The sequence below is a fragment of the Pseudophryne corroboree genome, chromosome 10, assembly GCF_028390025.1.
Source record: "Pseudophryne corroboree isolate aPseCor3 chromosome 10, aPseCor3.hap2, whole genome shotgun sequence".
NCBI lineage: Eukaryota > Metazoa > Chordata > Amphibia > Anura > Myobatrachidae > Pseudophryne > Pseudophryne corroboree.
Window position 1 is genome coordinate 370348998 of NC_086453.1, and position 14643 is coordinate 370363640.

Genomic DNA, 14643 nt, shown 5'->3' on the forward strand with positions numbered 1-14643 from the left:
TGTAGGATCAGGGTGCTGGGTGAATGCACTAGGTCAGTGTAGGATCAGGGTGCTGGGTGAATACACTAGGTCAGTGTAGTATCAGGGTGCTGGGTGAATGCACTAGGTCAGTGAAGGATCAGGGTGCTGGGTGAATGCACTAGGTCAGTGTAGGATCAGGGTGCAGGGTGAATGCACTAGGTCAGTGTAGGATCAGGGTGCTGGGTGAATGCACTAGGTCAGTGTAGGATCAGGGTGCTGGGTGAATGCACTAGGTCAGTGTAGTATCAGGACGCTGGGTGATTGCACTAGGCCAGTGTAGGATCAGGGTGCTGGGTGAATGCACTAGGTCAGTGTAAGATCAGGGTGCTGGGTGAATGCACTAGGCCAGTGTAGGATCAGGGTGCTGGGTGAATGCACTAGGTCAGTGTAGGATCAGGGTGCTGGGTGAATGCACTAGGTCAGTGTAGGATCAGGGTGCTGGGTGAATGCACTAGGTCAGTGTAGGATCAGGGTGCTGGGTGAATGCACTAGGTCAGTGTAGGATCAGGGTGCTGGGTGAATGCACTAGGTCAGTGTAGGATCAGGGTGCTGGGTGAATGCACTAGGTCAGTGTAGTATCAGGACGATGGGTGATTGCACTAGGTCAGTGTAGGATCAGGGTGTTGGGTGAATGCACTAGGTCAGTGTAGGATCAGGGTGCTGGGTGAATGCACTAGGTCAGTGTAGGATCAGGGTGCTGAGTGAATGCACTTGGTCAGTGTAGGATCAGGGTGTTGGGTGAATGCACTAGGTCAGTGTAGGATCAGGGTGCTGGGTGAATGCACTAGGTCAGTGTAGGATCAGGGTGCTGGGTGAATGCACTAGGTCAGTGTAGGATCAGGGTGCTGGGTGAATGCACTAGGTCAGTGTAGGATCAGGGTGCTGGGTGAATGTACTAGGTCAGTGTAGGATCAGGGTGTTGGGTGAATGCACTAGGTCAGTGTAGGATCAGGGTGCTGGGTGAATGCACTAGATCAGTGTAGGATCAGGGTGCTGGGTGAATGCACTAGATCAGTGTAGGATCAGGGTGCTGGGTGATTGCACTAGGCTAGTGTAGGATCAGGGTGCTGGGTGAATGCACTAGGTCAGTGTAGGATCAGGGTGTTGGGTGAATGCACTAGGTCAGTGTAGGATCAGGGTGCTGGGTGAATGCACTAGGTCAGTGTAGGATCAGGGTGCTGGGTGAATGCACTAGGTCAGTGTAGGATCAGGGTGCTGGGTGAATGCACTAGGTCAGTGTAGGATCAGGGTGCTGGGTGAATGCACTAGGTCAGTTTAGGATCAGGGTGCTGGGTGAATGCACTAGGTCAGTGTAGTATCAGGGTGCTGGGTGAATGCACTAGGTCAGTGTAGGATCAGGGTGCTGGGTTAATGCACTAGGTCAGTGTAGGATCAGGGTGCTGGGTTAATGCACTAGGTCAGTGTAGGATCAGGGTGCTGGGTGAATGCACTAGGTCAGTGTAGGATCAGGGTGCTGGGTGAATGCACTATATCAATGTAGGATCAGGGCGCTGGGTGAATGCACTAGGTCAGTGTAGTATCAGGGTGCTGGCTGAATGCACTAGGTCAGTGTAGGATCAGGGTGCTGGGTGAATGCACTAGGTCAGTGTAGGATCAGGGTGCTGGGTGAATGCACTAGGTCAGTGTAAGATCAGGGTGCTGGGTGAATGCACTAGGTCAGTGTAGGATCAGGGTGCTGGGTGATTGCACTAGGTCAGTGTAGGATCAGGGTGCTGGGTGAATGCACTAGGTCAGTGTAGGATCAGGGTGCTGGGTGAATGCACTAGGTCAGTGTAGGATCAGGGTGCTGGGTGAATGCACTAGGTCAGTGTAGGATCAGGGTGCTGGGTGAATGCACTAGGTCAGTGTAGGATCAGGGTGCTGGGTGAATGCACTAGGTCAGTTTAGGATCAGGGTGCTGGGTGAATGCACTAGGTCAGTGTAGGATCAGGGTGCTGGGTGAATGCACTATATCAGTGTAGGATCAGGGCGCTGGGTGAATGCACTAGGTCAGTGTAGGATCAGGGTGCTGGGTTAATGCACTAGGTCAGTGTAGGATCAGGGTGCTGGGTGAATGCACTAGGTCAGTGTAGGATCAGGGTGCTGGGTGAATGCACTAGGCCAGTGTAGGATCAGGGTGTTGGGTGAATGCACTAGGTCAGTGTAGGATCAGGGTGCTGGGTGAATGCACTATGTCAGTGTAGGATCAGGGCGCTGGGTGAATGCACTAGGTCAGTGTAGGATCAGGGTGCTGGGTGAATGCACTAGGTCAGTGTAAGATCAGGGTGCTGGGTGAATGCACTAGGTCAGTGTAGGATCAGGGTGCTGGGTGAATGCACTAGGTCAGTGTAGGATCAGGGTGCTGGGTGAATGCACTAGGTCAGTGTAAGATCAGGGTGCTGGGTGAATGCACTAGGCCAGTGTAGGATCAGGGTGCTGGGTGAATGCACTAGGTCAGTGTAGGATCAGGGTGCTGGGTGAATGCACTAGGTCAGTGTAAGATCAGGGTGCTGGGTGAATGGACTAGGTCAGTGTAGGATCAGGGTGCTGGGTGAATACACTAGGTCAGTATAGGATCAGGGTGCTGGGTGAATGCACTAGGTCAGTGTAGGATCAGGGTGCTGGGTGAATGCACTAGGTCAGTGTAGGATCAGGGTGCTGGGTGACTGCACTAGGTCAGTGTAGTATCAGGGTGCTGGGTGAATGCACTAGGTCAGTGTAGGATCAGGGTGCTGGGTTAATGCACTAGGTCAGTGTAGGATCAGGGTGCTGGGTTAATGCACTAGGTCAGTGTAGGATCAGGGTGCTGGGTGAATGCACTAGGTCAGTGTAGGATCAGGGTGCTGGGTGAATGCACTATATCAATGTAGGATCAGGGCGCTGGGTGAATGCACTAGGTCAGTGTAGTATCAGGGTGCTGGCTGAATGCACTAGGTCAGTGTAGGATCAGGGTGCTGGGTGAATGCACTAGGTCAGTGTAGGATCAGGGTGCTGGGTGAATGCACTAGGTCAGTGTAAGATCAGGGTGCTGGGTGAATGCACTAGGTCAGTGTAGGATCAGGGTGCTGGGTGATTGCACTAGGTCAGTGTAGGATCAGGGTGCTGGGTGAATGCACTAGGTCAGTGTAGGATCAGGGTGCTGGGTGAATGCACTAGGTCAGTGTAGGATCAGGGTGCTGGGTGAATGCACTAGGTCAGTGTAGGATCAGGGTGCTGGGTGAATGCACTAGGTCAGTGTAGGATCAGGGTGCTGGGTGAATGCACTAGGTCAGTTTAGGACCAGGGTGCTGGGTGAATGCACTAGGTCAGTGTAGGATCAGGGTGCTGGGTGAATGCACTATATCAGTGTAGGATCAGGGCGCTGGGTGAATGCACTAGGTCAGTGTAGGATCAGGGTGCTGGGTTAATGCACTAGGTCAGTGTAGGATCAGGGTGCTGGGTGAATGCACTAGGTCAGTGTAGGATCAGGGTGCTGGGTGAATGCACTATATCAATGTAGGATCAGGGCGCTGGGTGAATGCACTAGGTCAGTGTAGGATCAGGGTGCTGGGTGAATGCACTATATCAGTGTAGGATCAGGGCGCTGGGTGAATGCACTAGGTCAGTGTAGGATCAGGGTGCTGGGTTAATGCACTAGGTCAGTGTAGGATCAGGGTGCTGGGTGAATGCACTAGGTCAGTGTAGGATCAGGGTGCTGGGTGAATGCACTAGGTCAGTGTAGGATCAGGGTGCTGGGTGAATGCACTAGGTCAGTGTAGGATCAGGGTGCTGGGTTAATGCACTAGGTCAGTGTAGGATCAGGGTGCTGGGTGAATGCACTAGGTCAGTGTAGTATCAGGGTGCTGGGTGAATGCACTAGGTCAGTGTAGGATCAGGGTGCTGGGTGAATGCCAGAGCCGGCCTTAGGCATAGGCAAACTAGGCAAATGCCTAGGGCATTTGGTATGCTTAGGGGCACCAGCAGCTTCTGCTGATTAAAATGATATGCGGCATGCCTATATTCTGTGTGTGACTGCGGCTGTATCTGCATACGAAATGCTACGTTTCAGTGTATTCCTGGAAATCACTGTAATGTAGCATTTCGTATGCAGATACAGCAGCAGTCGCAAAAAGAATATAGGCTTGCTGCATATCATTTTAATCAGCAGAAGCTGCTTGTGCATCCCAGCCACATAGTAATGCAAATAAGATGCATTTTCATAACAAAAAGGCCCACAACGTTAGCAGAGCTGCCAGCTGACTCATGCCAGGCATCTCCTGCAGAACTAGCGGCGGTGCTAGGGGGCACCAGCCAAAATCTTGCCTAGGGCATCATACTGGTTAGGGCCGGCTCTGGTGAATGCACTAGGTCAGTGTAGGATCAGGGTGCTGGGTGAATGCACTAGGTCAGTGTAGGATCAGGGTGCTGGGTGAATGCACTAGGTCAGTGTAAGATCTGGGTGCTGGGTGAATGCACTAGGTCAGTGTAGGATCAGGGTGCTGGGTGAATGCACTAGGTCAGTGTAGGATCAGGGTGCTGGGTGAATGCACTAGGTCAGTGTAAGATCAGGGTGCTGGGTGAATGCACTAGGCCAGTGTAGGATCAGGGTGCTGGGTGAATGCACTAGGTCAGTGTAGGATCAGGGTGCTGGGTGAATGCACTAGGTCAGTGTAAGATCAGGGTGCTGGGTGAATGCACTAGGTCAGTGTAGGATCAGGGTGCTGGGTGAATGCACTAGGTCAGTGTAGGATCAGGGTGCTGGGTCAGTTTAGGATCAGGGCGCTGGATGAATGCACTAGGTCAGTGTAGGATCAGGGTGCTGGGTGAATACACTAGGTCAGTGTAGGATCAGGGTGCTGGGTGAATGCACTAGGTCAGTGTAGGATCAGGGTGCTGGGTGAATGCACGAGGCCAGTGTAGGATCAGGGTGCTGGGTGAATGCACTAGGTCAGTGTAGGATCAGGGTGCTGGGTTAAAGCACTAGGTCAGTATAGGATCAGGGTGCTGGGTGAATGCACTAGGTCAGTGTAGGATCAGGGTGTTGGGTGAATGCACTAGGTCAGTGTAGGATCAGGGTGCTGGGTTAAAGCACTAGGTCAGTGTAGGATCAGGGTGCTGGGTGAATGCACTAGGTCAGTGTAGGATCAGGGTGCTGGGTGAATGCACTAGGTCAGTGTAGGATCAGGGTGTTGGGTGAATGCACTAGGTCAGTGTAGGATCAGGGTGCTGGGTGAATGCACTAGGTCAGTGTAGGATCAGGGTGCTAGGTGAATGCACTAGGTCAGTGTAGGATCAGGGTGCTGGATGAATGCACTAGGTCAGTGTAGGATCAGGGTGCTGGGTGAATGCACTAGGTCAGTGTAGGATCAGGGTGCTGGGTGAGTGCACTAGGTCAGTGTAGGATCAGGGTGCAGGGTGAATGCACTAGGTCAGTGTAGGATCAGGGTGCTGGGTGAATGCACTAGGTCAGTGTAGGATCAGGGTGCTGGGTGAATGCACTAGGTCAGTGTGGGATCAGGGTGCTGGGTGAATGCACTAGGTCAGTGTAGGATCAGGGTGCTGGGTGAATGCACTAGGTCAGTGTAGGATCAGGGTGCTGGGTGAATGCACTAGGTCAGTGTAGGATCAGGGTGCTGGGTGAATGCACTAGGTCAGTGTAGGATCAGGGTGCTGGGTGAATGCACTAGGTCAGTGTAGGTAAGGGTGCTGGGTGAATGCACTAGGTCAGTGTAGGATCAGGGTGCTGGGTGAATGCACTAGGTCAGTGTAGGATCAGGGTGCTGGGTGAATGCACTAGGTCAGTGTAGGATCAGGGTGCTGGGTGAATGCACTAGGTCAGTGTAAGATCAGGGTGCTGGGTGAATGCACTAGGTCAGTGTAGGATCAGGGTGCTGGGTGAATGCACTAGGTCAGTGTAGGATCAGGGTGCTGGGTGTATGCACTAGGTCAGTGTAAGATCAGGGTGCTGGGTGAATGCACTAGGTCAGTGTAGGATCAGGGTGCTGGGTGAATGCACTAGGCCAGTGTAGGATCAGTGTGCTGGGTGAATGCACTAGGTCAGTGTAGGATCAGGGCGCTGGGTGAATGCACTAGGTCAGTGTAAGATCAGGGTGCTGGGTGAATGCACTAGGTCAGTGTAGGATCAGGGTGCTGGGTGAATGCACTAGGTCAGTGTAGGATCAGGGTGCTGGGTGAATGCACTAGGTCAATTTAGGATCAGGGTGCTGGGTGAATGCACTAGGTCAGTGTAGGATCAGGGTGCTGGGTGAATGCACTAGGTCAGTGTAGGATCAGGGTGCTGGGTGAATGCACTAGGTCAGTGTGGGATCAGGGTGCTGGGTGAATGCACTAGGTCAGTGTAGGATCAGGGTGCTGGGTGAATGCACTAGGTCAGTGTAGGATCAGGGTGCTGGGTGAATGCACTAGGTCAGTGTAGGATCAGGGTGCTGGGTGAATACACTAGGACAGTCTAGGATCAGGGTGCTGGGTGAATGCACTAGGTCAGTGTAGGATCAGGGTGCTGGGTGAATGCACTAGGTCAGTGTAGGATCTGGGTGCTGGGTGAATGCACTAGGTCAGTGTAGGATCAGGGTGCTGGGTGAATGCACTAGGTCAGTGTAGGATCAGGTTGCTGGGTGAATGCACTAGGTCAGTGTAGGATCAGGTTGCTGGGTGAATGCACTAGGTCAGTGTAGGATCAGGGTGCTGGGTGAATGCACTAGGTCAGTGTAAGATCAGGGTGCTGGGTGAATGCACTAGGTCAGTGTAGGATCAGGTTGCTGGGTGAATGCACTAGGTCAGTGTAGGATCAGGGTGCTGGGTGAATGCACTAGGTCAGTGTAAGATCAGGGTGCAGGGTGAATGCACTATGTCAGTGTAAGATCAGGGTGCTGGGTGAATGCACTAGGTCAGTGTAAGATCAGGGTGCTGGGTGAATGCACTAGGTCAGTTTAGGATTAGGGTGCTGGGTGAATGCACTAGGTCAGTGTAGGATCAGGGTGCTGGGTGAATGCACTAGGTCAGTGTAGGATCAGGGTGCTGGGTGAATGCACTAGGTCAGTGTAGGATCAGGGTGCTGGGTGAATGCACTAGGTCAGTGTAGGATCAGGGTGCTGGGTGAATGCACTAGGTCAGTGTAGGATCAGAGTGCTGGGTGAATGCACTAGGTCAGTGTAGGATCATGGTGCTGGGTGTATGCACTAGGTCAGTGTAGGATCAGGGTGCTGGGTGAATGCACTAGGTCAGTGTAGGATCAGGGTGCTGGGTGAATGCACTAGGTCAGTGTAGGATCAGAGTGCTGGGTGAATGCACTAGGCCAGTGTAGGATCAGGGTGCTGGGTGAATGCACTAGGCTAGTGTAGGATCAGGGTGCTGGGTGAATGCACTAGGTCAGTGTAGGATCAGGGTGCTGGGTGAATGCACTAGGTCAGTGTAGGATCAGGGTGCTGGGTGAATGCACTAGGCCAGTGTAGGATCAGGGTGCTGGGTGAATGCACTAGGTCAGTGTAGGATCAGGGTGCTGGGTGAATGCATCAGGGAATGATCTAATAATTGTGTTGTGTTATTGTTCGCACTTAGCCCCTAATTAAATCATTTACATGCACTCCATAAATCTACATAAGCATTCATATAGAAACAATTGGCCATTTTATTTATTATAATAAACATGGTTAGCTAGTAATTAGCAATCATCGTCTTCGCTCAACTACCAGGCATATTAATCACTAAATTGAATTCTGTCTTCACTATTCATAATTGCCTTGTGCAGCGTGGCCTGGAGTAAGCTGATTGCACTTCATATGTTCTACATCTGCTATTCCCCATTTACACTTTGTAGATTATTATTATTATTATAATCATTGTACATTTTGTGTTCTAGCTACTAGAACAAAAAAACAACAAATTCCACCCAGTATCACTCATTAAATAAAGAACAATTATCTCTCCTTGACGCTTTCCTACAGCGGAGAATACTACAGATGCTCCTCTTCATGGTATTAAAGAAAGTTATATATTGTAACTGAAGATAAATAGATGAAATCCTGGGTACTCAGAACCCCCCCTGCGTGCGCCACTGAACTCCATAATGGATGCCATTTTCCATGCAAATGTATCCATGGTACCCAGGCCAGACAGTTTTTTAGTTGTAATTCTCGCAGCTAAAGCGAGGAAACGTTGGCACTTTATTCACCCCCAGGGCTATTATATATGGCCCATAATCTTTGCAAAATTCTTGATCTCTATAAAAGGATGTAATGACAGAAAGCATATATATCTGAGAATGCCAAAGGGACAGCTGACGGGACTATGTAGAGAAATATACATTCTCAGTGTTTTTCTGCGTGTTAACAGACTTGTTAACCATTGAAGTGTCCATTATCAATAAGACCTACTTGACTTGTCGCAAACTAATTAAAAATCCACCTTATCAACCCCCCCCCCCCCCCAGTGCATCTTGTGTGCAGTGAATAAATCCAGCCTCATTTGCATATTGACCTTCCTGCCAGAGGTCGCGGGTGTCACACAATACACACTGACTTCTATTCAGAGCATAACTGGAAGAAAACAGCAATTTCGTGGCGGTCGGACAAGTGTCACCAACCGCGCACAAGCCGCGTATCACTCACTAAATAAGTCTTCCATTTGCTCTTCTAATACCTGGTAGCAAACATCGTTTAATGCAGAATATGTGATTAATGTCCTATCCGAGGCCTTTCACAGATTATGTAATAGCTCAACAGGCAGAGAAAATGGATGCGTAAGTGATCATTGCGAGCTGGGCGCCCTGCCGATATTTTTATTATTCCCTTCCATTAGTTTTCATGAGAGCAATGCCGCCCTGCGGGTGTCCTTACAGCCGAGGTCTTTTATATGGGTCTATTCTACACTTAGAGCGCTGGGAATGCGGCTCACCGAAATAGAAATCTTTTCTGCTGCAACTCACTCGACAAAGGTTTATTTATTTATCTTCCATGATAAAGCGCTAAAGTCTTATCCGGCGTATTGTATTACTAGGGCCGGCTCAGAAACCAACTTTACCTCTCTGCACATCTGCAGAACATTACTTAGCTCTAATTACCCCCTGATATAACTTTATAGACTTGCAGAGCGTCTCTCAAAGTGCATACGCACTTGCCGATAAAATGAACGGCGTCGCTCATTTAACCCCCTTCCTGAGCGACGTCGTTCACGTTCCTCGGCAAGTGTGTATGCCGGCAACGATGACCGATGCACAGAACCACGGGTCGTTAACGACCCTCGGTGTCAGCAGTGCATGCATGCTCTATCTGGACTGTCGTCCAGGAGCTGCCTGCACGGCCGGCCGCTGCGTGACGTCACTGTGCGACATGAACAGTCGTATCGCTCAGTGTGTACGGGTGGCCGCCGACCGCCCGGCTTGGGAGGGGAAACACTAGCCGACGTCGCTCGTCTAGTGTGTCTGCACCTTTAAACACCTGTAGTAACCAGTTCGCTCTAATCTAGACCTTTCAGTCTGTGAGGTGGGCAAATACAACTCGGGGGGTCATTCCGAGTTGATCGCTCGCTTGCAGTTTTTAGCAGCCGTGCAAACGCTATGCCGCCGCCCACTGGGAGTGTATTTTAGCTTAGCAGAAGTGCAAACGGTTGTATCGCAGAGCGGCTGCAAAAAATTGTGTAGTTTCAAAGTAGCTCAAAACCTACTCAGCGCTTGCGATCACTTCAGACTATTCAGTTTCAGATTGACGTCACACACCTGCCCAGCGTTCGCCCAGCCACGCCTGCGTTTTCCCTGGCACGCCTGCGTTTTTCTGAACACTCCCTGAAAACGGTCAGTTGCCACCCAGAAACGCCCTCTTCATGTCAATCACTCTGCGGCCAGCAGTGCGACTGAAAAGCTTCGCTAGACCCTGTGCAAAACTGCATCGTTCGTTGTGCCCGTACGTCACGCATGCGCATTGCGGCGCATACGCATGCGCAGAACTGACGTTTTTTAGCCTGTTCACTGCGCTGTGAACAAATGCAGCTAGCGATCAACTCGGAATGACCACCTAGTAAGCGGAAGTGGGTAGTAATCCGCAGGTAACTGGATACCCCCTTAATCTGGTAAACAGTATTATGATTATTATGTATGTATTTATTTATTAGTGAGGCGACACAAATTTCGGCAGCACAGTACAGGCCAAAAATGCAAAACAGGGGAAACAGAATAAGTCAGAATAACATATAAACCTAGAAGTGTAGGTGTACAGAACTTACAGAGATTGCCGTTTTATCGCAGCTTTACTGCTGTGAAAACGGGCTTTTCATGGGTTTGCACGCTCCCGCAATTTGCCTATTCAATTACAAATTCGCGAAAAACGGGATTACTGTGAAAATTGTTGCCGGCAGCGAAAAGTGAAAAATGGGTAAATCTGTAAAAAATGGGTAAATCTGCCTGTACACCCCTAAACTAACATCAGATAACAGGATAGAAGTTTATTAGTGGTTATAATAAAAGTAAATGGGGTACTTAATCGGGTCAAATGGGTTATATGCATTTTGTTTAGTGAAAAAAATATAGAAAGCACGTGTTTTTCATTAAAATAAGTGCTACATTTAAATTGGGGGTACATAAAAATGGGTATAAGTATATATTGGTCATTTTATGACATTTTGAAAAAAGTTCACACCCAAAAAAACCAACTACTCCCACCTGCAAGCCTAAAAACACTTGTCCCACTCATAAAACACCCCAATATCATAACTCCCAACTGTCCCGATTTTCGCGGGACAGTCCAGTTTTTTGGGGACTGTCCCGCTGTCCCACCCGCGGGCTGCAGTGTCCTGCGGTGAGGGGGGGGCAGTTGGGAGTCTCTGTCTGTCGCTGCCCTGCTTAGCAGAGCAGCGTTGAATAGACGCTGTGCGCATGCGCACAGCGTCTATTCAGGGGAGTCAGAGGGAGAGGGGGCATGCCAGCGGCTCACAGAGCGCTGGGCATGCCCCCTCAGTGACGAAAACGGGGGCGTGGCTCGCGAGTGCGGGTCCTCCTGTGAAGCCACGCCCCCTTTTCTTAGGCCACGCCACCTTTTGGGAGCGCACACGGCTTCGCCGCGCGTGTGTCCCTCTTTGGAAAAACACAAAGTTGGGAGGTATGCAATATACCTGTCCCATACCTTGTACCCCAATTTCCATCATCGTGCACTTTTTCACCCCTCAAAGGATATGTCATTACTAGCCAATTAAAAATACTTAAAAACTTCTAAGTGCCTAATTAGTCATTCTAGGGGTGTCCCAGGGGTTCTGAACCAAATCCCAACATTTTTACCTTAAAATAGGGATTTTTCCCAACTTTTTACCTGCTCGGAGGTAGTGAATTGAAATTTGTGGTAAAATTAATGCGAATCCGTTTTTGCGGACAATTGAATGACCACTGTTCTGCGATTTGCAGTAAATTCACATTGTGTGCGCACACACACCTGGAGGCTTATCTAGAACTCTGCAATAAATATAATTATTAATGTTGTTACCCATACAATATAATCCAGAGAACATTCTGCATATAATGAATGGTACACAAGGACATTAAATGACCTGCTATCCCAGTGCGCTGTCCTCTCATCCGGGGGAGATGTGCCTTGTACCTCAGTATCTCCTAGCTTTGGGTCGCCATGGCTGGACCCTTCAGTGGTCTGGAAGACAGTCTCCTCATTATTACTTATCCAGTTCTGAAGCTCAGACTGGTATTTTCTCTCCTCAGATAAACTGTCGGTATCAGAGTCCTCCAAACTATCCAGACTGAGGTTTAGGTCTATTCCACGGCCATAGATAGAACCATATAAAGACGGAGGAACTGTGTCAGGATCCATCATGGATGATAGAAAGTAATCAGGTCCCGGTTCCACCCTAAACTGGATGAGAAAAGTTTTCAGCATCTTTTCCAGGACAGAATGATCTGAAGACGACTTATGAGGGGAGAGACATCAAATTCGGACTGATGCCTACTTCAAAGTGGTCCTAATGCCTACAACTAATGGTCAATCCCATAACTGATCTGAGTCACTGACTCTCGAGTTGTCTAACCACATGCACTGTCATGTTACAGTATGTGCAGGCCTACCCAGAGGTGCTCGATGAGAGGGTGGTACTCCGATCGGTATCCGGACTCCAGGTCGACAGCAAAAAGGTTGACACACCTTAGGTCGACGCCAATTGGTCGACACGCCTTAGGTCGATATGGACAAAAGGTCGACATGGACAAAAGGTCGACAGGAACAAGGTCGACATGGAAAAAGGTCGACGTGAGTTTTTCACTATTTTTTTCTTTTTTTGAACCTTTTCATACTTAACGATCCACGTGGACTACGACTGGAATGGTAATCTGTGCCGAGCGAAGCGGTAGCGGAGCGAAGGCACCATGCCCGAAGCATGGCGAGCGAAGAGAGCCATGCGAGGGGACGCGGTGCACTAATTGGGGTTCCCGGTCACTCTACGAAGAAAACGACACCAAAAAAACATAAAAAACTCATGTCGACCTTTTTCCATGTCGACCTTGTTCCTGTCGACCTTTTGTCCATGTCGACCTAAGGTGTGTCGACCAATTGGCGTCGACCTAAGGTGTGTCGACCTTTTTGCTGTCGACCCTCAGTCCCAGACCCCTCCGATCTGGGAGTGACACTGATGCCAGACTATACAGCCCAGAACACCCCATGGTTTCTAAGATTCATACTCCCTCACACTAAGGAGGGGTCTATAGGGGTATAATGCTCTGATTATCTAGAGCAGACCTGGCCAACCTGGGGCACGCCAGCTAAGTGAAACTACCAGTCCCAGCATGCCCTGCCACAGTTTTGCTATAAGGGAATGCTAAAACTGTGTTAGGGCATGCTGGGACATGTAGTTTCACTACAGCTGGAGAACCACAGGTTGGCCAGACCTGATCTAGAGGCTCCAGGGACTTCAGCTGCTATCAGGGCCTCTCTGCCTTGGACAGCGCATCTTACCATGAATGCCGACTAAAACCACCAGACACTCAAGAGTCATATTCCTGTGGAGCTTACACTCTATATTCTCTGTCACATGGACACACACACACACTAGGTTTAATTTTTTCCGGAAGCCAATGAACCTACCGGTATGTTTTTGGAGTGTGGGAGGAAACAGGAGTAAGCCTACGCAGGCACTGGGAGAACATGCAAACTCCACACATATGCAGCCATTACAGGATTAAATCCCATGACCTCTGTGCTGTGAGGCAGCATGCTAACCTTTGCACCACCGTGATGCCCTAGCAAAGCGCGTGTGATTGCCCGTTTGGAAATGCTCTGCGGCTGTGATTTCTTTGCCGTTCCAGTGTATATTGTGCTTTGTGTGCGTGGTTTTGCCACAACTTTGCTTTTCTTAGTTGTACACAAATTGGAGAGTTGTTTCTGCTGTTTACGCTCAGCTATTGCATAGTAGTGAATATGTCTAGTGCACGTGAAAGAAACGTGCGCTTAAGGGTGTGTGTGCCACCTGTGCCTGACGTAAACCAAGCATGTATGCCACTGCGGCAGACTGGCACGCATCACTGGAATTGTGGCTTTTTCAGCTAACCCAAGTTACGTTGGCGCAACTGCGGCCATTTCTGTCTCAGGCCACTGACTCTGTATCCTATGAACGCTAGTTACATTTACCTAGTGGTAACCTGCAATAGAACACTTGTCCTCAATGTTTGCATTGGTCTTTAACCCCTTACTGGTTAGCATGTTCCTGTGAGTCGCTGGTCCTATATCTGACACCTGACCGGTCAGCGGGAAGAGGAATGTCCACTGAGCTGCGGTCACAGCGGCCTATGATATTCACAGTATAGTCCCACCTATATCGCTGTCACCCTGCCACGGGGGGAACACAAAGGACGGGCGGCTACAGACAGCAACATGATACTGTTGTACTGAGCGTTGCACTAAGAACTCTGCTGAACTAAGAAAATTATTAATAATAATACGTAATAATAAATATAATAATATGTAAGAAAATAATAAAAATTCGGACAATAATAAAGTTATGTGACAATATCATATAAAAACATAAAACCGACATTACACCATAAAGAGGTGATACACGCCATATAATACAACACAATCACATATACATTCATTAGTGGATACACAATGCATACTCCTAGTGTAACAATGTAACACGGCTGCGAGTGATAGAACTGCGGGATTGTGCTTTGTTTGATAAATAAGATTATAAAACAGGACTATAATGATTATGGGTAGTTAACCCCTTGCGTACCTGTCAGGGCAGCCCTGCCTGCTGCTGCTGCTGCTGCTATAGAGCCGTCTGCTCCCGGCTGCTCCTGTTGTCACAGCGACCAAACAGAACAACAATAACTGCCGGCAACAAAGGCCTCAGTCTGTCCTGTAGGCCCCAGCCTGGCAGCACTGCACCGCAGGGACCCTACTCGCCCAGCCCTGGGGCCCCACACACACACACACACACACACACACACACACACACACACACACACACACACACACACACATATCACAGTCTAAGCTGGTAAAATATGTTGCATCTTGTATAACATAAGCAGTACAACGTCCATATATTTAGATATGTATATATTGTTTGATAAAAACAGCTGGAAGTATAAATATGTCGCTAGATGAAGATTAACGAGAACAATAACATTCAGGAACT

At 49.4% G+C, this 14643-nt stretch overlaps 1 protein-coding gene across 1 annotated transcript in view; it reads right to left on the minus strand.

The window, feature by feature from the left end:
• The window catches only part of JHY (junctional cadherin complex regulator), a 111683-nt gene extending 97347 nt beyond the window's left edge, over nucleotides 1-14336 (minus strand). Inside the window, exons 1-2 of the mRNA XM_063943720.1 lie at nucleotides 14236-14336; nucleotides 11551-11867 (exon numbers count right to left, since the gene is read on the minus strand). Coding sequence (XP_063799790.1) covers nucleotides 11551-11828 — 278 coding nt within the window. The 5' untranslated portion in view covers nucleotides 11829-11867; nucleotides 14236-14336. The remainder of the gene's footprint in view (nucleotides 1-11550; nucleotides 11868-14235) is intronic.
• Nucleotides 14337-14643: the final 307 nt, after the last annotated feature.